The sequence below is a fragment of the Ptychodera flava genome, chromosome 6, assembly GCF_041260155.1.
Source record: "Ptychodera flava strain L36383 chromosome 6, AS_Pfla_20210202, whole genome shotgun sequence".
Lineage (NCBI taxonomy): Eukaryota > Metazoa > Hemichordata > Enteropneusta > Ptychoderidae > Ptychodera > Ptychodera flava.
The window spans coordinates 13,032,872-13,057,988 of record NC_091933.1 but is presented as its reverse complement, the minus strand read 5'-3'; the positions used below and the strand labels follow the sequence as shown (position 1 = coordinate 13,057,988).

General features: G+C 38.4%; 1 protein-coding gene across 1 annotated transcript; it reads left to right on the top strand.

The window, feature by feature from the left end:
* Positions 1 to 270: 270 nt before the first annotated feature.
* Positions 271 to 25,117, top strand: LOC139134878 (kappa-type opioid receptor-like). Its single transcript, XM_070701956.1, has 2 exons — positions 271 to 596; positions 21,512 to 25,117. The coding sequence occupies exons 1-2, from the start codon at positions 516 to 518 to the stop codon at positions 22,640 to 22,642; spliced, it is 1,212 nt and encodes a 403-aa protein (XP_070558057.1). The 5' UTR covers positions 271 to 515; the 3' UTR covers positions 22,643 to 25,117.

Below are 25,117 nucleotides of genomic sequence, written 5' to 3'. Positions count from 1 at the left end.
CGTTTGCCCGGCGCCGAGTTTCACGTACAAGCGCTTCGTTGGCCCATTGAAGCCTTTTTTGTTAATGCCTAGCTTCCCACTTAAACATGACCGGGTGACACCAAAGTGAGCTGTTTACCTCGTACAGCATTAGCCACAGCTGCTGTTCATTGATAGCCAATCCCTTTCTGCTTTTTTATCAATTATTACCTGTTGATCAAGCGTAATTCGACACAGCTGTTCGCCATTTTAATGATGACTTTGACGGTCTGTCTCTCCCCATCGCCCCTTGCTTCACACTATCCGGAAGCCTTTTGAAATTTCCGCAGACATGGCCATGGCATGACTCCTTGAATAATGCAGGGTCGTGAGTCGATAATGCACGGAATCCATGTGACGTGAGAGAGAATGGGACAAACACCTTTATGAGGCGAGTTACTTTCAAGCCAAACCCACTCAAAATCGTGCACGTCAAACGACTGTGACGCTCAAAATCCGGGTATCAGTCATTCTGCTGATCACCGTTGAGTTCGTTCATGAGATTCGTCAGTTGTGGCACAAACACTCAACCGAGAGAGTGCACTGAAGAACTCCTGTATATGACATATGGCATATTGGTAAGTGCATGGTATTACTCCCAGTTTTGATATCAAATGGACAGTCGTTCAGATATAAATGTATGGTGAGTGTTTCTCACAAATGGGCAAGATGTCAAGTATTTGCTATGCCAATTAATATATATATATATATTTATATATATATATATATATATATATATATATATATATATATATATATATATATATATATTATATATATATATATATATATATATATATATATATATATATATATATATATATATATATATATATATACGTTGGGGACATTTTACTGCGCTCGACATACGCTTGAATCTGGCAGTAAATGACACATGACTATATGGTGCAGGTACGTACTGCAACCACTTCGTGCCACAGTACGTATGTAGCAACCGATCCGAGTAAGCTAAAACATTAACCCATACATTATCTGAGTCTAGCATGTGGTTCCATGAGTTTCTTGTTTCTGAACAGTAAAGAACAGATTTTGTTCATGTGCCGTGCTCGACAGGTTCGATTTATATGGCAGTTAAAATTCTGCCATGTAGATTTCATCGACCTGTATATAGTCAGACGAGCTCTGTGAAACATGAGCTGACTCACCACACTTTGTAACAATTGATACGTTAGAAATTCAATGCATCGCCATACAATGTCGAAAGCATGTCGCAGCGGATCTGGAATCATTTTTTTAAATAGCATTTATATATGGGAATCATATGCTAAAAGTACATTTTAGTTGGAGCGTTATTCACGCCTATTTGATGTCCACATAAAATCGGTTAATTAGAGGACGTTGGTACAATATTGCGTGTTTGCAGGCCTTCTCTTGAAAAGTGTTGCTCCACTAATGCCGTGGTAAACATCCCTTCCTGATAGCAATATTTGTCCTTTTGCTTAGAAATTTCATGGATGTGTCACTCATCCATTTTGTATCGTGTAGAATCATCTACTGTATTTCCGTGTCTCGGAACAAAGCTGCCCGAAGAAAATGAATGAATACATGGATAGATGTATGAATGGATGGATGGATGGATGGATGGATGGATATAGATGGGGTGGAGGGAGGGATGCTTAATTTGACGTACAGTTGGCGGAGCGGATAAATAGTTGTAATATATATGGCGATTTTCCTGCATGCAGTACCAGACAGGAAGACGTGGCTCGGCAATTGTGCTCACTCTGTGTACTGTAACAGAGTTTCATGAAATGATTCTATCTCAGTTGACAGAATTAATCGATTTTGCCAACCTATGCATTGCTAATATGACATGGTGTTATACAGCAGCTGCAATGGCTTAATGTAAAATCAGCGAACCTTACAATCATTTAGGGTCATCGAATCGATAAATGCCTGTTGAATGCATATGCTTGAAGGCCAGAATTATACTTTTTCCAAGCACTTGACGGCTCTCCTATGTGATAGATGAAACCAAAGTTGACATCGATTAACAAAGATACGTCACAGATATTGACTTGATCACAAGTCGGTAAGTCATTGTAAAAACAACGTGAGAGGCAAAGTAATGTCACGTTCAGTCACGTTGACCAAAGCTGTCGTGGTGAGTATAGGAATGACGAACAAGTGGCGATTCGTTTGATATCAAAACCCGATTTTCGCTTGTTTGTTTCTTTTCCTTGAATTTGTTTCGTTTTTAGCTTGTGGGGACGAGTACAAACGAGGTACGACCTTCTGCTCGGAGGACCATCGTGTCAAAACACAATCCTGGATATAACACGATTGAAACTTATTTGGGAGAATAGGATCTTTTAAGTGTTCAAATTTATCAAAAGTGTTAGGTGCCCTATGGCTGAAAGTTGTAATATTACAAACAACTCACAAAAGCAAGTGAATTGCAAAAAAGGAAATGGGCCTAAATTTGCTGATTAAGTAGAAAGCCAATATACAATTTCCTATTTTCTCAAATTAGTTCCAATCGTGTTATATTGAAAAACATACCAGGGGTGCATCGAGTTTGGAGAATTGGACATTAATTATCGAGGATTCAAAATCTGACATTGTGTTTGTTTTCTTCCGTTTTGTCTTTTCGTGACTTGTTCTTTGTTCGTCCATTGCTTGATTTTGTAAATACGTGGCTACGACTAAGATTTTTGGACCCGGGGTCAGTGTTAGCTTCCTTTCCATAGTAGGCAACTAAATATCAAACCAAAAAGATTGCGTTGGTTCACTTTTTGTTGATCAAATCGTACTCTGGTGTGCCAAAGTCTTTCTGTTCTGTGTTTCATTTCGTTGTGGATCGAATCGTAGTACTCGGTGCGCTGAATTCTCTTCCGTAAAGCACTTCCTTATTCTTTTCCGTAAGGCACTTCCTTGTACTCCACTTTGCGTTCCTGTAGTGTACAGCTGCCTGGTAATGGAAGGAATTCGAAACTCCACACATTTTAGCATATAATCTGCAAAACACTATGTAAGATTGTCCAAAGATTTATTACCAGATGGTATTCAAATTAACTCCTTGAAAACTTTATAACGTTTTCGGAAAGGCATATTGAGGATAGAAAAACCATATACATTATACATGTAAATCTTTATATATATATATATATATTATATATATATATATATATATATATATATATATATATATACATCCAAGAGCATAAATTTTAATAGAGATAGTAGATAACTTGACACATAATGTGTTCAGAGGAGAAGGACGACGGTACATGCCTGTACCGACATCGGAATTTCATTTACATTGACATTTTTCTATTGTCCTTAAGCTAGTTTGCTATATGTCGATTGGTATTATTAAATGTACATGTTCTTTCAACTACAAGTACAAGGAATCGAAGTTTGATGACGCCATGGGCAATGGCGTCACGATAATAATATGTCTCGACCAGCTCACATTCAGTTTTGTCAAGTACATGTATGTTGTAAGAAAGACCTGGACACTTGGTTGTTTCCCAAACCAGGGCATCAAAGTCACACAGAAAAAACTAGCTTATTTCTTCACGTATCCCGTATACTTTATACAAACCAGCGTGCCAAATAAATACCTAACGATATAATGCCCGAAGTGTAGTGTAATGTCTGGTTCGAAAGAGAAGTGTGATAAACACCTAAAGCCTCGAATTTGTCAGAGAGTCCCTGATAACGCCGATGTTTCTGGATTCTGTTTAAAAATTAGCATCTTAATAGATAATGTTTGACAAAAGATCCCCTTGGTCTGTAAGGTTAATAGATTTCGTCAATAAGGGTGTATCAATACACAAAATCACTTTCTGCCCGTGGGCATATGTTATCCTCCAACTCGCTTTACTACTCTTCCTTCAATACACTCTCTCATTACGCTGACAGACATTATCCCTCGTTTGAAAAAAAAAACTGTTTATTTCGCCAGAACTCTCGTTAACGTCAACCAGGTGCTTTGCGAGATTCCTGATTTAAGAGGTGCAGTCATCTCACGTCGGCTTCTCAAGAACTTTAGAGTAAAGCTTACGCGGATGGCTCTCTTTTGCCGCATATGCATCGAATTTTAGGTAATGCGGTAGGCAGGGCGTGTCCTGTCAGCATTCTTTCCATTTCATTTCCTTTAATTGTACGGAACGTCTAATGCAGGAGGTAAGGGATAATTCTCTGTTGACAAGATCGGTATAGGCATAAACATAACCTCTTTGAACACATGGCGGATGCTGTTAATGACGGTATCCTAATTTTGCGATTTGAACAAAACATGATCGGCAAAATATATTCCAACCATCACTTGTATCCAATTATAATGCGTAATGTAGTTAAATTATAAGTTCAACCGACAATGCATAAACTTTGTTTGTCCAACCTATTTAACATATAAAAGTCGTATGTTCAACGATTCTCATGTGTATGATTCCAATTTGAAAGAAACTTTTATGTCGTGAACTGGTCAAAATCTCGTGGTACACCGTCGCTGGGTGTGGTTTATTACCTGAATATTGCACGAGAGAGGTTATATTTGCATGAGCGACAGCGAGCGCATGTACGTTCCCTAAACTACATAAGGATAGCAGTATATCACAGAGACTATCTGTCAGTCAATTTGAGTAGGGGCTTTTTTCCTGTTTATATGCATAAATCCTGTGACAAATTCCAAAATGTTTCATTGTGGCATATCATTTACGTCTTACTAAACAACCACTAGCAGCTCTCTTGTATTACCTGGTAGCGTTACGCTTTACAATGTATTACATATCCTGAACTGACTACATCTTTCATATTCCTCGTAATCATACTACACCTCTAAAAGGAGTTAATGTATATTTGCGGGAATTTATCGAACTTCCCGTTAGACAATTTTCACGGTAAACCTGCTGCCCACATGAATTACAGAACTCATTTAAAAATTGCACTCTATACAGACTGAAGTGAAATTACCCAATTTATCTTTAGTGATGTATGTGTTCTCGTTTAACGTGGTTCTTAAAGACTATTAATAGCCTTTCAATTAACATGAATAAGTCAAGTTGAAGGACAAGTACTTGCTAATAATCATGTCTCTTAATGTAGACTTCGTCTCGGGGACAGATATCGGACAATCACTTTTTTCAAATACTTCTCTGATAGTCGAGGTACATTTTAAAGCTCTTGGAGTTAGAAAACATTTCACTGTCTGATTTTTTGTTTGTTTGTTTTTGAAAATCGAAAATGTTATTCCCCCCGCCCCCATATATTCATCGCAGGGATGCCGGCCATTTTGAACTTAAAAATGTCAGTAAAAGTTACGTAATTGGTTTCTCTAGAAGCAAACTTTGCACGATGGCCCCTTACTTTTATTCCCGATTTGGTAAGAATAGTTGAAAGTTTCAACGTGGAAGTTTGAGTAAAAGTCTAATTATTTCACTTTCGAGGCGCACACTACATTAGGGCAAAAATACGTTTGCTTAATAGAGCTCAAACGATTATGAAATTCAGATTCTATGTCAAATCGCTCAACGCTGCCGAGAGGTCTCTACTTTGCCTTGTTCAAAACACAACGGGTTTGGCAGGTGTACACGCATGCCATGCTTCCCACTAGAATATCGACCACCTATTATCTAGCCATGACTCCTATATAACACTCGTTAATTATCCCAAGGAAATGTGCATTTAACAGAAATACATCGCCATTTCCAGAGGCCGTACTGTAGACGCTATCAGAAATACATTGTTATTTCTAGATGCCGCAGCTATCATTGGTGTTTCAGTCAAGGCAACGCCAAGGTAATAGACGGGCGCTATGGTCCGAATGAAGACAAGTGTGTGTTTTATAACACTCCACGTGCTCATGCTCCGTTCCGTTCGTGTCAAAATTACCCACGACACACTGTGCAGCTTACGGTTACGTGACTGGGTGATTTTTACAGAGGCTATTTCCATGGGGGGAAAAGTCTTTGAAAAATACAATCTGGCATCACTTTTTCAAGCCAGTGAGCAGCTCGATGGCCCAATGCAAGAAAGGCGTAACTCATGTTTTGGTCAAAATTGAGATTTTGATATATTTTTGTTCAGGAATGTGAAATACATATCACACAGACATGCGCATTGATTTTTCAGTGAGAAAGTTGGATGGAGTGTGTTACAAAACACATATTGAATGGCCTTATTCGGGTAGCAATATGTATTTGCCTTCCTTCGGGCCTTAGAGTGCCCCAAAACAGTCTATTTCCCTAGACCTACGACCTCGTGAAACATACTGTTATCGACTCTCAGAACCTCGGGCAGCACACGTGCGATGTTGCCCTCGTGGCCAGTCAATATGTGTATACTGTTTTCTCGTCACGTGACCTCCTGTTCCTACGAACCGAGGCCCAGAATGAGCTTGTGACATTTTAGTTACTCTGGGAAGCGATAGCTACAGTTGTGGAAGTGGTGTAAAATTTATCATTGAATATACCATCTACTTAAGCGTTTTGTACTGAAAACCTATAAGTTACAGATACCAACCCGCTAAGATTTATTATTCATCTTAAGATTATAGTAATTAAGCGACTCGGTATAAATCAATTTTGTGCAATTACGTCACGGATGACATTTTTGATGGAATACAAAAAAATTGTGCGTCAATCATGCTACCTCAATTTTGTTGTTTTAAAATCCCTTTTCCATTTTTTTTTCAAAAAACATTGCCACTCCTCTAAAGCTAAGTAATCACTTGCATGCTTTTGACAACAGTACATACATTGCCATAGAGCAGAGATAAATAAATGATGTTTGTCAAGTGACAAGATTGATTGAACTTTTATCATCCTTGAGAATGATCATACTACCCGCCAATACTCGGAAACACATAAATTTTTAAAAACATCTGTATGTTTTTATGCCATGATCATTCCCATGCATGAGTCGTTCAGACAGAAAGGAATTATTAAAACAAGGCTTTACGAGTTTCTTAAGTCGGGTTTACGGCCCACATTAACTAATGATTAAGTATGTATCGATGTTTCAAAAGAGATCTACACGCCCTATATACAATGCTCTCTCGATCGCATCACGAATCAATGCGTAATATATACACGCATGACTGAGCCTTTTTTCCAAAAGAGGGCACAGTCACATACACGCGGATTGTAAGGCAAACGGGCAACAAGTGGAAACATCACTGTTGTTGTATAACACTAAAAATTAACTAGTATCCCCTCTCGATATTAAAAATTATATCTTTCTGGTTTCATTTAATTTTATTCCGTTGCGATTCCGTCGCGCAATGCAAACCATATAGTGATGTTATGAGTAACTGAATAATGCATTCGTGATTTCTGCATGCCTTTCAAAATGACAACCTATTTGATTGATGGTCACCTCTACCGGATAACTTTAAAGAATTCTACATCCCAATATCGATTTGCGTGTTAGCAAGTGCAGTACCTGCTCGACCTTGATCATTTTCGTATTTTGTGTATAAACGTGTGCAAGAATTAGCAAAAAGGCACCTCCGAGGGCTGTTTATTGTGATACATATATCCAATAATACGATCCGAGTATTGAAGGTGTAATAATATTCGCTGTATCGTTTTGACACCAAGAAAACGTTGTATGCATGTTTTATTTTAGATCAATAACGCATGTTCAACCGAAGGTCACTTGTGTAATCTATAATCCAAGGGTAGGAGTAAGGTCGCTTCGTGATCAAACTACGGAACACAAGAATATTGATCCTTCACCATCGATTGCTTTCCGAACGGGTGGCATAACGCTTACCTGTAACTGCTGACCGTTTAAACGCATATTAGGCTAAATACTCTCTAGTATTTGTATGGGAACAATTCATTGCAGATCGAGGTCGAGGTTCCATACGACTGCATGTGTATGAAGATCTGTCCCAGCTTCTTCCCTTACTCTCTCCTGTCATGGAAGCTGAATCGTGACACCCACATAATATTATGGATTCCATATTTCCATTCACCTATACAGTAATTCACAATGCTAATTAAACGTTAACCGTTTCAGTATTTGCAAGGGTCGATTCTCAAATTACCATTGGTACTCTTTGCGTGTTTCCGGGACTGAGCGTTCAACGTACGCGTAGCATACAAGTGTTGGCCTTTATCTAATAATGCCGACTTCTTACTGCAAATACTAGTCTGTATCACATTATTCTTTCCTTTGCAAAATAGTCCGCATGGTATCCGTATTAGAAAACTGCTCCTTGTAAAAAATGTGAGTGTTATATCGAGGTGTTCAGCACATTTTATCTTCCTTTAGAGGTATGCGTATCTAAGCGAAAGGTATTGGTAGTTTGTGACATTTGCGAACGGTCTTTCTGTCGTAATTCGATTTGGAGTCACAGTGTTTTAGATATGAAATCAATAATTCGCACAACCGTTTATTGATTATTCTATCTGTATATTGGAAAATAGATACAATGTACATCATTTTATTGGTGATAACATTCACATTGCTGGTGTGTAAAGTATCTCTTGAAGCCCCAATAGCTGCGAATTTTATGCATTATTTTCATGATTTTATTTTCAAACCACAGTTGGTTTGTGTTAATGTGCTAACTGAAGGACTCGGATAGAAGTATCACTTCTCGCTGATTTTGACCATGCCTATACGTGTTTCAACGGGTTAAATAATAAACAGGTGCCGCAATCATAAAATGGCGCCCCACAGAAAAGTACAAAAAATGTAGTATTTCCTGTACATACATGTTGTGATCATAAAAGGAACAAGCATAATGCCGATTACTTGAATGTACAGCATACGGTTGTCAACATTTTGTTGTAGTAATCTTTATTTTCTTTGTCACATGATTAGTTTTTGAAAATGGCAGGAAATCTAAAATGATGTTAAAACGTTTGAATTTACATGCCACTTTCGACACTTATGACGGTGTTATACACTTATTCAATCTTTAATGGGTCTTATTCAAAAAAACTCGTAGAAAACGGGATATTTTCAGATTAATTTGTTGCACATTTGCAGCTATTGGGGCTTTAATCAAAACCAAAATACACATATAAGGTCCGTCCCGAAAGTTACAGCTCTTGACCCTTGATGTGCTGTAATGCCTCTGATCTGCCTTCCTTATATCACGTTATAGTACATGTAGTTCAGTCATCACAAACATAACTTCCAAGTCTAAAATTCACGAGAGTGCTGTTAACTTTGACGAATAATACGGTAGGACATCAGGTCACTATAAAAGCCGTTTAATTTATGATGTTGTTACATATGAGAACCTCGTATAAGTTTTTGAATCTGTGACGCTTGGACTTTAACGCAGAAGCTCTTACAGTTTATGAAGTGGATTTATCCAACTAAATATGTTCCACATGCCAAAGACTTTGAATTAGATACATGCAGTGTACTCGATTTTGATATATGAATGCTGCCTATGAGGGTTTATCATATACCCCTTCAAGGCATTTTGTAGGTAATAGCCCAACGTCGAAATGTCAACAAGTGACTTTTTTCGATAAATAACAATAATGTTCCCCTATTTCGCTTGTTTAAACGTTTGAACGGACAATGTACTTCCGTTGGTTTCCTTTGCAATCAGTTAAAAAGGCGAATCATCACACAAAATCTATTTTTCAACTCAGTATCATTGATCGTTCCTCATTTTCTCACAACTCTGATATTTCACGTTGCTAACTATATTTAGAAAAACCTAATGTAGGCATTGTACAATTCCTTTTTCCCCCAACATGTATCGAGATAATCATTTCGACCGTGAAGATTTCTATAACGCGTGAAGTACCAACAAAGCACTTCAGAGCAAAAATTCGTGTTAGAATCACGACCAAAGCTTCGCTGCATTGTGCTATATTTTGCTATAGGTTTGCGTAACTGCGTCTCCCAATGGAGTAGTAGCAAGATTAGGGCTTTTTTGCTTGAACGGCCTGTCACCATAGCAGCGTGTCGGATGGACGAAAGATGTGTGCAGCCCAATTTTACGAACCACGCCTACGCTGACGCTTAGCCTTACCTACAGACATTAAAAGCATTACGCGTATGTTTTCAATTTGCAAGCTCGAGACTTCTATAATTACGGTCCATTTAATGCAACAAGCTTAATCCTGCGACTTGTCATTCAAATTCTCGGGTTATCAAACCCATCATATTGTACAGACACATTTCTCTGAGTACGTTGGTTTCACTTCATCGATTGGATCGAAGCGTCCAAGGCAAAGCATTTCTCTTTCCAAATCAAGAAGTGCATCAGCTGCTTCTCCGACTTGCTTCCATCATCGGTGTGCTTATCCAACGCTGTCTCCGACGGTTTCATTTGCAAGGGAGTATGTTACCACAATAAAAAGGCTATCTTGCTCGCTGTACATAGAATTTTGCCCATTGAGGCGCACAGATTAAGCATGTAGAAGATATCATGATGTAGATAGAAAACGGTGATTATCCTCGATGTCTGAGAGAGCCTTGTGATACTTACTGAACGTTTGTGAGCATGGATGTGTGAGTGTCAGTGTGTCACCTGAGTTTCAAAACATCCCAGTAATTTGGAAAGAAGAAATCACGGTTTACTTGCCATTCCAGAATTGACAGTTGAATGCAAATAATAATTATTCTTATAGTCCTGCAAAGACGGACCTTAGATTATGGAAGACAGCGATTTACATTAATTTAAATCTATTTCTGGGTAAGATGTGATTACGATCGATTTGATGGAAATCTCTAAAGTTCGACTGGAGATGCTTCGATGATAAGGCTTACAATCAACAAGATGTACATATTTGGGTTTTCGATATATTTCCGGTGTTTTATGTCGACATACAGATGAAGGTCAAACATACTGCAATTTAGCGAGTGAGCACCCAGAACATTGGCGTGTACATACAAGAGACTGGGAATCTTAACAAGTGGATGTTCACTTTCTATTCATTCACTGTTTTCATTCAACTATTACAGTTATTAGTGCACATAAAAGAGATGTTCTCGGAAAGAAGTTTAAATTGTACAACCGTCGTCACTGCGTATTTGTTGCAACGCTATTCCATCAGCGCGATGTCCCCCCCCGGGCAACAAACGGTCGCAGCGGTATCTCAAATCTTGAGATCATAATAAATCAATCTATGTTATCTCAAACTCCGGTATTTCTAACATCTGTTCACTGATCTCCCATAAAAGGCGCCAGTTTTAATGCTTTGTAATTTTCTCACTTATTGGCATGACATAAATTGGCTCGAAAATTATATTGCAGGGAACGAAATATCGCTGCATTACTTTCCCTTTGTCATTATATAGTCTATCTCAACTGGCTATTTGCATTGCGGCGTATTCTTGTGAACTCTCTGTGTCATCAACTATTACGCCTGGCATAGTATAAATGGAGGTGCAGAACGCTAAACATTTTCTCCAGAAAAGGCCCTTTTCCATGCTAAAACACAACTATTTTCCGGTGTGACATTTCTGTAGGTTGGCAGATACTGCATTAACTTTAAGGCTAATTGCGAATTTATCATAGCTTACATCGCATAAAAGATGGAGGACGTGTAAATACCAATCAATAAAGTGCCTGTGGAGTTGCACATTCTCTTTTTGAACTAATTTATATGATGGCTCCAAGGTCATGGAAATGTAAGATGGTCGCTTTAAAATTCTATCATTGTACGCCCTGTGAAGCAACTGAAAATCAGTTTCAGATTTATAATCGAATATTCAATCGTCTAAAGAGAGAGAGAGAGAGAGAGAGAGAGAGAGAGAGAGAGAGAGAGAGAGAGAGAGAGAGAGAGAGAGAGAGAGAGAGAGAGAGAGAGAGAGAGAGAGAGAGAAACAGACGAGGGGATGTTGTCACAGCGGTAAAAAAGAATTTATCATTAGATATTTTCGGAAAGCTCTCGCAAGACACATTTTACCTTTCTAGATTTCCTGACAATCACGTCAAGAAATTATTGATATCATCAGAAATTCAGCACTGGCTTGAAGGAAGGTGATTATGGTGTCTGAGCAGATCAACACTGCTGAGGAGCCAAGAAAATGCTAATACATTTATTTTAAATCCCCAAATAGCCAACAAAGGAGTTTATGTGTGAAAAAAATTATATATTATATTATACACACACACACACACACATATATATATATATATATATATATATATATATATATATAATATATATATATATATATATATATATATATATATATATATATATATATATATATATATATATCGAAGTATACAGATGTCCTCGAGGGAAATTACAGTGCTCAATGCAAAAAGCAGAGCGCGATAATATGTATATATATATATATATATATATATATATATATATATATATATATATATATATATATATATATATGTATGTATTTATATTGCCGAGACAGTTTTTCTGTGGTATATAGCTGTCTGTGTTTTGTTTAATATTTGGCAGATTTCACGCGGGAAAGTCACATGATGATATTTCACTGGAATTTTAAACTGAACATAGAATGCATCCCGAGGGCAAATATTATGATTCACAAATTTTTACAGTATTTTTTGAAATATCGTTTTTGTGGGAGTTTTGATGAAGCTCTTGGACTAAATTGTATATTCACCTTCTTGCTTTCAGAACTTCATGTTTTGTCCAATAGAGTTAACATAAAGATGGCGGCCATTTTGAATTTCAAATATTGATAAATTGAAAGCGGCAGTCCTCATTCCTTCGTTCTCGCATTGCCGCTTGTTGACAATGACCGTTAACTTATTTTAGTATTTTGCGCTGCATTGAAAGCCGTGTTCAGTTAATCAATTTCATCGGAGATAAGGCTCGTATTTGCCCCTTTAATGTTAGTTGTTTCTCTGGTACCAAAATTTCCATGGTGAACCCCAAGTTTTATTCTTGATTTTGGAGAGAAAGTGCTTGAAAGTTTCCTTGATGAAAGTTTGAGCTGACAAGTCTTTCACTTTCGGGACGTATAACTAACTGCTAACTGGTTGATACCCTCTCACTACGTTAGACTTCGGTGCAATTCAAATTTAATGTCATATAAGCTGGACACGTGTAAAGGAGTGAAATACATTCTTGAAAAATAGTAATATTCCCCTAGAGGGCTGTTCAGGGGCTTTGTTTAATGTCTGGCAAAAGACAAAGGTAAATTATTTATGAATAATTCCTTCACTTCATCTTCTGTGAATCCTCTTTCCTCGTAAAGTATGATAGGCGGAATGTCTCATATAACAGAATAAGCTCAGTTACTTAAAATATGACTATATGAAACTGATATCTGAATTCACACGAAATAAATATCGTGCACTCGACTGTCTGGATAATTGCACTGATATGCTGACATTATCTTTTTTTTATAAGAGTATTGTTCCAAAGAAAACACATATCATTATTCTTGCCTTGACGCGGCGGCAAGACATTTCAAGGATGACACATTTTGTACACGGGTGTGGCGTCTATGTTTAATATGTTTTATATCCCAGCGAATCGTGGTCGATAACGCTCTCTTTTGCGGAATAACAGAAAGTTATCATCAGGCGAACTAGGCGTACCACTTTCCCAGCGCGGCTGACGTTTGCTCCAATGAGTCAATGTCGGTTATTGACCACATCGACTCTCAGACATTCGCCTGGTTATATGCAGCGCTCTCAGGCAGAAGGTCCTAATTCCGGGTCCTCTCGCTACACCATGTAAAGTTCTTAGCGAGAACCTCAACATGTGCGAAACAGAAGTCTGATTCGAAATGTAATATTGGACCTCATTTTTCCGATGGAATTTTTCTCCCTTCCCCTAGACAGTAATGGGAAAATTACACCCTTCGGAAGACACATTGCGACATCTCAATGTAATTGGTAGAAAATTGCGGCTGCAAAGGCCCGCCAGGAGCAATGTGCCTGAATGGCTTCAAACTCTGATTTAGGCGGTTCTGGTTTCACCCTGGAAATAAGAAACCACGACAAATTTTAAGAGCAGAGATCCATGGTCTCAAGTAAAAATGCTCTGAAGAAAAATTCACTGACGTGTATCTTCTCTGAATTGAAATGAAGTACATTGAAGTCTGTACATATTTAACTCACTGCAGGTTTCGATTTAGCGACAACAAGTAAATGATCACTGAAGTTTTAGTCGTTATCCCAGATGAGTTCGTTGCATCCACTAGATTCAACATATTAAACGTCGTGAGCTTTATTTATTGATTGCTTTGTAACACACAACTCGTACCATAACGAAAATACACGTTTACTGTTCCAAATCTGATACCATTACTGGGATAAGTATGCCATTGTTATGTTGAGGCATTGAATAATATGAGGCGCTTTGATTGTTTTGCCTGTTAAATTTCTTTTGGTCCTAGGTATAAAAGACAAAATTACACAAAGGAAAAACATACTGAGTCCTATTGGTGTATATTTTCATGCAGTTTATCATTTCATGTCAATCTGTTTGACATTTGCTGGGTTGTTCAATAATGGAGATATAAAATTTCCAGACTGTGTGGAACTGTGAAAAGAATATATGTCCATGCTTTCAGTTTCAGCGACAGCTGGTAAAAGATTACTTGCAAATACAAATTATTGGCCTGTCTAGAAATCCGGACCAACACGTCGCCTTGAAGTAACATTGCAACGTTTTATCAGTATTGCTATTTTACGACACAATAGTGACCCAACAGCGACAAGGGAGAGCTAGCCAAGTGCGATATAGCTACTTTCGTTTCAATTCATTTCGCTACAACATGAGAGAACTGATCACCTAGGAGCCGTTCTATTCCGCTTTGCAGGTATTTAAAGATAACGGCGTCAGAAAGTCATTTTGTTCTAAATTGTCATCTTGATGTCAAAAGCCATTTACACACACCTATAGACTGTACTGAACACAGATAATGTGGCCGAATAAAGTCGAGCTGCTGAAGCTTGCAAGAGTGGTCCGGTGGGAAAACTATCTGTCAGCTCAAACACCCTCGCACTCATTACCCCTCAGTCATGTCTTCTTTGCGTAATGCATATTAACCGGGTATTATTGTACCCTCAAATACTGTATGCTTGGGTTGCACTCGTTCTCTGTACCTGGTGTATATTCTCCGTGTTGCAGCTTGATCCGCAATTCTCGAAAACTCATGTCATCCGCCATTTTGATGTATTTTGTTGACCCAGTACCAGTGTTTCTCAAGTTCCAACCCGATTTACAACATATACATCGCACATTTAAATTTTACAGAATCTTATAGGTATTACAGTTAATCAGGATTATCTGTAATTTTGTCTAAAGAAGATTCCGAGTGCTGCTGAAGATCCCTTCAGTAAAAATTTCTAAAAGAGATTACTCCAGGATGCGGTTGTGTGAGAAACATCGCTCTAAGAGAAACATCGCCCGATTTGTTAAAGTGACCGCCATTCTGAATGTCACATCTATTAGGCAAAATGGTAAATTTATGATTTCACAAGACAAGACCGCGAAAAGTTGTTTTGTCCACGGGGTTTTACAATACATTCACAGAAGTTGTTGACCGGCGGAGAAGTTTAACGTTCGAAAATCTCCTTTTGAGGTGAACTCTGTCTGAAAGGATGTAACCCGTCAATGTTCGACGTGAATCGGATCTCATATGCTCGCCAAGCATGATAATCGTGATCAAACGTGTTCACCCTGCAGCAACCAGTTATTCTGAATGAGACGAACGGTGAATCGCGTTATCTGTTTGTCACGTGACTGCATAATTATACGACTTGCAGATACCAGAGATATAACAAAGTGTTCTCATAGGACGATAAGATGCTCCCTCAAGTTGTGATAAAATTATCATCATACAAAATATTTGTTATGCTGCAAATTACATCTTCACAGGTTTTCATACAATAATCGCGCAAAGGAATCTCCTAAGCCTATTTTCCATTTCAAGGTTATCACTTTCTCTGGTACTCTTTGATGCATGGTGATTCCACCCCTCTGTCTGTCTGTCTGTCTGTCTGTCTCTCTCTCTCTCTCTCTCTCTCTCTCTCTCTCTCTCTCTCTCCTCTCTCTCTCTCTCTCTCTCTCTCTCTCTCTCTCTCTCTCTCTCTCTCTCTCTCTCTCTCTCTTCTCTCTCTCTCTCTCTCTCTCTCTCTCTCTCTCTCTCTCTCTCTCTCTCTCTCTCTCTCTCTCTCTCTCTCTCTCTCTCTCTCTCTCTCTCTCTCTCTCTCTCTCTCTCTCTCTCTCTCTCTCTCTCTCTCATGCATGTCTACTTATGCCAGTCAGTTCTATTGAGGAAGTGCAAAATTGACTGGTTCGTGATGTCATTCAACTGGATATCTAATCCAAATCAAAATACTGGAGTGTTACCATAACACCTCAAACAGTTAAAAATTACGTCGTTGATCGTGTGAAGGAACACCAGTATTGAATTGGTGAAAAGCTTTTTAATAGATTTCTGTTTGGACTCTTAACAGGCAAGGGTTTTTTTGCCAAAGCTGCAAGATGCCATGTTCACACGGCCAAACCTAAATAACGTGCTTTAATGTTCGTTCCGATTCAATTCAACGAGATAGTTTACGTAGTCAGTCTGTAAATTGTCTGTGGATGAAAGAAGTGGATGATATGTGAGAGGAGGTTTCTATTCCTATCACGAATTGATGTTAAAAATGATCTGCGAACAGTTAGGGTTAGATGGCGCAGGTCAAACGTATGAGCACGTGAAGGTATTTTCTTTTGGGCTTCCATACTTTAAAAAATCTTTAAAAGCATCTTGAATATACCAAATTTTGTTTAGGTTATAATAATAGATTCTAAATGCACCTAGTAAAACATATTTTATTAAACCTAGTACTTTCAAAGACATGCAGTTATCTGAGTTAAAATGAAATGTATTATATATAATATTGCATGCAGATTTCAGTATATACCAAAACATAACAAATGTAAGAAAGAAAACATTTCAAGCGAACAGAACAATGTCGTAAAAGGATGGGCAGTAAGGTACGCTTTCTAACGACTGTGCTTTTTATTAGTCTTTTTTGATATCTAATTTTTGCTGTCCGTTTTACCCACACGATTGCACTTAAGCATACTTTAGCTATATCGATTCGTTCTTTATCCCGTGCAAAGTAGCGGCAGCTTTTAAGCTAAAATCTTTGAAGGTTTCTATATTTCACTCATAAACATGATCATCTGACACCTTATGTAATTATTGGAGAGATAGACAAACGCAGACAGTATTTTCAAAAACCTGAACGCTTCAGAGAGTCTTAACTTACATAACCCTCTTCTCATAACTGACCTAATATATTGTATTTGAAATACTGACAAGAAGCTCCGCCCCTTACCTCTTAAGTTTTTGTAATGCACCTCACAAAAATGTTTCGACAAGGAAACATTATCTTTAAAGAGACTGAAACGAGATGGTATTGCTCTTTGCAATATTTCACAGACGTTTGAATCTAACTGAAGGGATCTTTATTTGGCAACCTGAGCGTGTGAAGATATCATGATGTCAGCCAACTTATAATAGGGCTTGAGGTATTGATTACATGTACAAGCTGGCAAGTTTGCAGAGAAAGAATATTCTCACAGTAGGATAACACAATATCTTCTCATGTCACTAACATACACGTGGTACTTGGATGGTGACTTTGCCTTGAATTACTGGTACTAGTCCTAACTTTTAAGGCCATTGTTTGAGCACTGCAGACAATCCGTTGAATACTGTAGGCTTCCGACGCCACGTGCCGTATTAATCGAATGAAGACAAAAATGTTTTGGAGTCATACCACAGAAAATTCGTAAGGTTTGCCATTAAGCACATGAAAGAGTAGAGTAAATGCAGGTAAGGCTTTATTTATTCGGCTTCGATCGGCTTGGTCGAGTTTATTGGAATAAGTACGTAATTGATAGAGATTACTTCCATACCAAAGGAATGGCATTTGATTTCGTAAACAGTCATCGTTGAACCGAAAAGTTCAACTTAGTCTTGCAAACTCGGCTCCCATTACTTCATAAAAAAGAAACCTTACACTAGACAAAATGCTTGATATGCGCTTAGCATATTTACGTATATTGATGTATATGGAACAGAATACTAATTGCATATGCAGCGTATATCTTTGTATATGGAACATTCCAATACGTTGATATGCGTAGCGTATTTCTATGCAGATCATGAGTATACGTAATGCAGATGTTTGCACACTAAGTGTACACTGTAGTTTTGCATTTTATTAGCATACGTACTGTATACTGAATGTATTTGACACATGTACAGAATCAGTATATGTGTATATATTGTTGTATATCAAGCATTTTGCCCAGTGGTATCAGAAGAAGTGTACGCCCAATTATATCTTCTATATCGAAAAATGTCTTACAATATGTACGTCTCTCTTTCACAATTCAGTTCTGTTTGAAAGGCGAATTAAATACAACTGACAAAGTCTGATTTATTTACAGACGTCTTATTTTCGATATTTCGTTTTCATTCTCGTTGTTTTCTATCTCGTATAAACACTTAGGCTGACCGTAACATTTTCAATACTCACAATATACGGATGATATGTTTATTAACATACAGGTGCTGATAAATATGATGGTTAGATGTTTAGATAGCGTACTAACATATGGAAAGGGTAAAGCAACGTGTGATAAACTGATTTTGCCTAATCAATATCGATTGACGAATGGTGGGTACATTAATACGTATATTCCTGTAAGAATGCAAGTCTGTCTGTCTGTCTGTCTGTCTGTCTGTCTGTCTGTCTGTCTGTCTGTATGTATGTATGTATGTATGTATGTATGTATGTATGTATGTATGTATGTATGTATGTATGTATGTATGTATGTATGTATGTATGTATGGGATGGATGGATGGACGGACGGACGGGCGGACTGATGAACGACGGACGGACGAACAGACAGACAGACAGATATATAGACAGACAGACAGACAGACAGACAGACAGACAGATAGATAGATAGATAGATAGATAGATAGATAGATAGATAGATAGATAGATTGATTGATTGATTGATTGATTGATTGATTGATTGATTGATTGATTGATTGATTGATTGATTGATTGATTGATTGATTGATTGATTGATTGATTGATTGATTGATTGATTGATTGATTGATTCTATTGCGTGCTCAGCGTGTTACTTTACACTCTGTGCTTCTTGTCCATCGAACTAGTTAGCCAGCTGGTATAAATTCTTTATCTGTACAAGAGTGCGAGATCGTTTATGACAATTATGGATAATACTTGAGGTGTAATAAATCTGATCATGTATTTTCTTTCATCCGAATGAGCTCCTTAAAGAGGGCTGCGGTAATCTTAGAGCAACCATCCTGCCATGGATAGCGTAAACATTTAAGAAACTGTCTTGATTCAACGTAACATCTTAAAGGAAAAAAACATGCTTAAAATATCTGAACACAGAGAGCCTCTATGGAGTAAGAAAAACTTCCTGGCAACTACAATCTGACTTATGTGTCACGTTTCTCTATGCAAAGTCACATGCTGGTGACGTCCAGTTATTAACATGTCCGTATATATTGTAAAATAGAACAATTTATATATACTAGAGTAACATTTGTGCGCAATTATGTCAGAAATACTGTAACACAACAGGTTCCGAAAGCGTTATTTGAAAGTTTAAATGAGATAATGAAGAAAAGGGAAAATTGTATGTCCAAACACAATCTGTAAAGTAGCCACAGTCGCGGCTTATGAAATCTGTCTTTAATTATGTCTCCCGGCGTAACCACAGGCAAAATTACAAAATAATCCAGGATGAGTGTACGGACGTGCAGGAGTTGTGGGTGGCAGCCCGTAAGATTTGCTCAAGGCTTCATTGTGCCTGACGACAGTAATCTTATTTGTCCAGGAAGTAATCAGCCATAGTTTGTGATTTCATTTCCTCTGAATCCAGCGATGGGTGGAATTTACCCTTAGGCCAGTCGTTGAAGAACCATGATTAATTTTGAATGCGAGTCAAATCGCAGAGTCGAGTTTGACGAGCTGTGGACGCGGCGTAAAAGTCACATGTCATATTACATTGCGCACACTTGCTAGCGCTATCATGTAGTTCTGAAGGAGGCTGTTGCGGGTAGAGTGGAAACTTGTGAAGTCTAGGGATGTCCCGGGGACAGTATGTGACAACATGTGTACGTACGGTCGCTGCAGACAGCTCTTCACAGACGCAGAGGAAAGTACTTCAACATGTGTGACTGTCCTGTCTGTACAACTGTAGGAGGGTTTTCTGGGCAAGGTCAAAATAGCTCTAGCATACACCAAGCAAATGTTATTCGAGTGATTTACTTCCCGAGGTTTAACTGTCAGGATCCGGGCAAAGATTGTTTATACATAACAGAGGATTCACGTGTTAATGAAGAAAGTCAACAACTCTTAAAATATCACTACTACTTCTACTACTACTAAATTCTCTAGGAATATATAGCAAAAATGCATAATTAATACTAAACTCAATTTTAAGTCGCCCCGATATTCATCATAAACTACGGAGAAATTACAGTCTTGCCAACAGGGATAAGTGCCTTTCGCTGATCGCCTGTAATAGGGAAGGAAAAAGCTGACGCACGACTCACGTGATTCCTTCGTTTTAGTTGAGACCCCTTCCCTCCTTTTAAAACTAAAAGTGCCCATGCGAAATGGAAAAGATGACGTCAGAGTGATTGCAGAGAAATACCGAAACTGCACATTAATCAAACTCGTCTCACCATGAATTCTTTTTAAAGGTAATGGAACACATTTCACACATTTCAACGGCAAGCAAAGCGTGTCACTTCCCAATTCACATTTCTTTATTTTTCGGTTATTCTGTCCTTTTTGTTTCCGTACTTTGTGGTTTTTCTGTTCTCGATGAACGCTAAGATCGTATTGAATCCAAAGATAAAATCGCGACAAAGTGTTTCACATTGCAATTGATTCATTTTGCAACTTATTTCAGTCACTCCTTTGTCACGTAGTGCTATGGTGTTATCATATATTTGATAGTTCCCTCCTATAAACATTCCATAGAAGCAAGGAGAAACACTTCAATGTGTAAAGTTCAGAAATACGAAAATCCTTGTGCGATTTTTATTCACTCAAAACGAAATGAGCTCTTAATCTCTCCCGTCCTATAAAAGTATCGGGCAAACCGAAATATTTCAAACATATACACACTGGTTCACCCGCAAACCACACACAAACCAAGTGGTTAAATTTCCAGCCAGAAGAATTTGCAGTGTAGACATGACGTATACATAGGTTGTGTTTCTGCGTATATTACCGACCGCCCCTTAAGATCTATAATTATCGGAACGTACAGTAGATCTGTTAGGGAGATATGTCACACATGGCGAAAGACATTGCATTCAGAAACGTGAATGGCTGCTGATCGAGGAAGAAGTTTGACTTTGAGAGGGCGAGAAATTTAGCAAAGAAATTTATCGCTGCGGATAAGATACGTATTTCTTATTAAGTTGCCATGTTTTCGGAAAAGGTATGTACCTAAGCACTATATGCATTATCTCCAAACCGTAAAATTAAGTCTTCTTCTCGTTGTTTTTGTATTTTTCCAACATAGGTACCCTCTCATCGAACTACTACAATGGATTCCGTGAACGATACTTTACTGACGTCGTACGGCTTACAGGAAGAAGGGAACCTCAGTGCTATATACAACGACACCCATCTGCCCTACCGCACGACGTCCCCCCGAAGTGGTCTTCACCCGGAACACGTGATCATTATGATACTGGTAGCCCTGGGCATCGTCGCTAATTCATCGTTTTTATTTGTTGTTTCCCGAATCAAGACAATGAGAACGCTACCAAATTTCTATTTCGTCAACCTAGCCCTGGCTGACTTTGGCATGTTGATCAGCACCCTGTTGGCACTACTCTGGGAATCCATGACTTCAAGTTTGGGACAGAACACCCCCCGTGTCCTGCTGGTGTCTCTGGCCGTTCTCATCCTCTTCCTACTGGTCACTTGTCTCTGTGTCTCTCTCATATCGGTCTGTATGGTCAGTCTAGAGCGTTACCTAGCCATCTGCCACCCACACAGGTCGATACAACTGCGGCAAAAGTTCAGAGTAGTCTTCTTTTTATTTCTGAGCTGGGTGTTCGGATGTATTCCAGGCCTTGTCAGCGCTATTAGAATGGTCCCCGCTTTTGCACCAAAGGTCAGCCTCGTGAAACATCTTCAGCTGATGTACATCGTCATGCTCACTTCGGTCGCAGTTATCTCGCTCTTCTTTGTCGTCTTGTTTTACACTCTCATCGCTAGGGAAATGACAAAACTTCGTCTTGCACGGGCACTTCCGGACGGGTTCGTCAAGGAGGAGAAGCGGGTGGTCACCTTGTGCATGTCCATAGCGGCGCTGTTCTTCGTCCTTGTGGGTCCAAAAGCCGTGGTCCTGATCTACCATGGCATATTGATGTTTGATGGGATACCTCCTCCCAGAAATTATGGTATGGTTCTAAATATTACCTGGTATCTCATTATCGTTCACTTCTGTTTGAATCCCATAATGTACAACGCCGGCAGTCAGAATCACAGGCGGGCTTTCCAGATGGCGTTTACGCGCAAATCGGAGCGATCGCGACGAGCCAGCACGACCCGCACGACAGGCACCCACGTAAACGGTAACGACAACAAACACCACAACGTCAACGTCAACGCCAACGTGCAAGTTGAGGAGAATGCCTTGTAGGTGAGCGTAAACTCCCTCAAGAATGTCTAAAGATGATGACGAAGATGATGACGACGACAATGGTGGTGGTGGTAATGATGTTGATGATGATGATGGTGATGATGGTGGTGGTGTGATGGTGATGATTTTATGGACGATCACAGAAGGAATTCAATTGGAAGATATTTAATCATTAAGTGGATAACCAAGTGCGAAATGCACACTCATAAACGAGCCAAAACCAGAGAAAAATACTTGGTATTGCGGTCCACTTTGTGTATGAATGAAAATAAGGAACACAATGTGCTCGTAAAAAGGACAAAACTCCTTCAACTTCGCGCGTCTCCTTCGTCTGCAGATAAAAACGTGACTTAACGTAAATTTCAAAATGTATCGGCGAACATCCGTGGCACATTCATTTATTTTCGAATTTCTTTTTTGAAAGCGCAAACTTGTATATTTGTTGGAGTAAATATGCCATGGATTCGCAGACAGCATTGTAGGTCTGTGGACTGGGACATGTCCACTCGTGAACCAACTGGGATCGAGTCAATGTCTATCGAAACAATTTATGGCATGACGGTCGATATATTTGAAATACTTGTACATTTTTGATTTTCTTTTCATAAGCCTTACCTTCTTATGACTGACAATACGGGTCTGAAGTCAAAATTCTACATAAATATCTGTAATTCTGTCTTCGTGAAAAGTCGTTCTTGCCGATACTACTGTTATGATATTAATCTAACAGTGGCAAAGGTTCACTATTTTAGACCAAAATCTCAAATTTCCCACCATCAAAAATATCAGTTTGGCAAAGAAACACAGGGAAAATAGTTCTTAAAAGGGTGGCGTCGAGAGACAATAAAGGAGGAAGAGCGTGTAGCTGAGAGCAGAGAACAGAAACAGGCGAGGAAGACTGGAATTTGAAACTGAACTGTGGAAGATACTCTGTTCTACACAACAAAGCAACACTCCGGCCATCTTCTGACAACAGAACATCACAAGGCTCCATGCGTCCACGCCACTTATCTATCATTTTCTCCCTGTGTATAGGTATCTCAATCTTCGCTTCGTCCCGCGTGTATAGACCAGGCATGTTACGAATACTTAATTGGCGTGGATTCTTTACGAATAATAGTTGGCGGGGCCAGCGGGCAACAGTTTAGTGTCTCTATATTAAGACACAAATACATGCTAAATTAATATTTTTGATGGTACGAGATTTTAGATTTTGATATAGATTAATATTCTAGATGTTAGATTAATATTCTATCACTACCTTTAGAGTGTTCTGCAAACTTTTCCAGAAATTATGGAACATATCACATGCTTCAATTTCCAATTTCTACTGATTTGTTGTTTGTGTTATATAAATGATCATGAAGCGACTGTCAAACCCATCTCTTTTCGATGAACGATGCCAAACCATATTTTTTTTAAATCTGTCGTATCAGAATCACAGACAATGCTACACGTGATTCGTCCACTCGTGTCTCTGTCGTCGATACAGCGATTTTCATGGAACGCAAGATGTCCACTACGATGGAACACACGAAGCAAGATTGAAAATAAAACTTAATTAAATGCGACATCACCTAACCTTGCCGCGAGCAAGCGAGCTATGTGTGCACACATACATATAGTACCATGGACATCAACTAGAAGTATTATCACTCAATCATGCAGAAAGTGTATCGTGCATGAAACAACTTGAACGCACATGAATATGTCATCTGAATATGATATCGTCTCCCATATTTACCGTTATCCGAATAACAAGTGCAACAACATATCTTTGTAAGTGGAACATTTACAACATTTTCGTAATTGCTTTTGATCCATTGCGGAGGCAGCAGAGGTCTAAAATTCAAATCTAGGTCTAGATTTCAAATAACACTAGTATCCCCATATAGTATTACAAAATATGTACTATGTTATTTAGTTAATGCAGATACAAATTTTCAGTAACATGTAACACAGCGGAGGGATCACGTAAAGGGGTAATATTTTGCCGTTTTCAAATCCAAATTTGTGAATAAGTCTTGAAATTATATACGGGCTCATTCGCTCGCGGTATTACTTTGGTGTACTAGTGAAGATAACAATCCTCAGTTACCATGCCAACAGATCAACATACTTACCGTGTACATTTCTGTAAGGTAGATATTTTACGAATATATGTAGTCAAATTTTCCTATTCAATTCGCATAAATCACATTTGAAAAAGGCGTTCTTTTGTAGATATTCTGAGATTGTTTTTGAAAGATTTGAATATTCTTAATGTGTGTTTTTGTAATGGTGAATATAAATTTATGAAAATATTTCTCCCAAAGTCTCAGTAAAACCTTCAGGAGAGCCTTGAATGATATAATTCATTTCACAAGTGAAAGGGTCAAGAGAAAGGAGATTCTCGATTATTACATTCTTCTAGATGATCTGTACTTGAAAATTGGTTGCCTGGGGTAAAATCATTAAATAAGTCGAATTATCAGA

Coding starts and splice junctions, on each gene's coding strand:
- LOC139134878 (XM_070701956.1), top strand. CDS start 516: ATGAGATTCGTCAGTTGTGGCACAAACACTCAACCGAGAGAGTGCACT. Junction 597..21,511: donor ATATGACATATGGCATATTG/GTAAGTGCATGG, acceptor TTTCCAACATAG/GTACCCTCTCATCGAACTAC.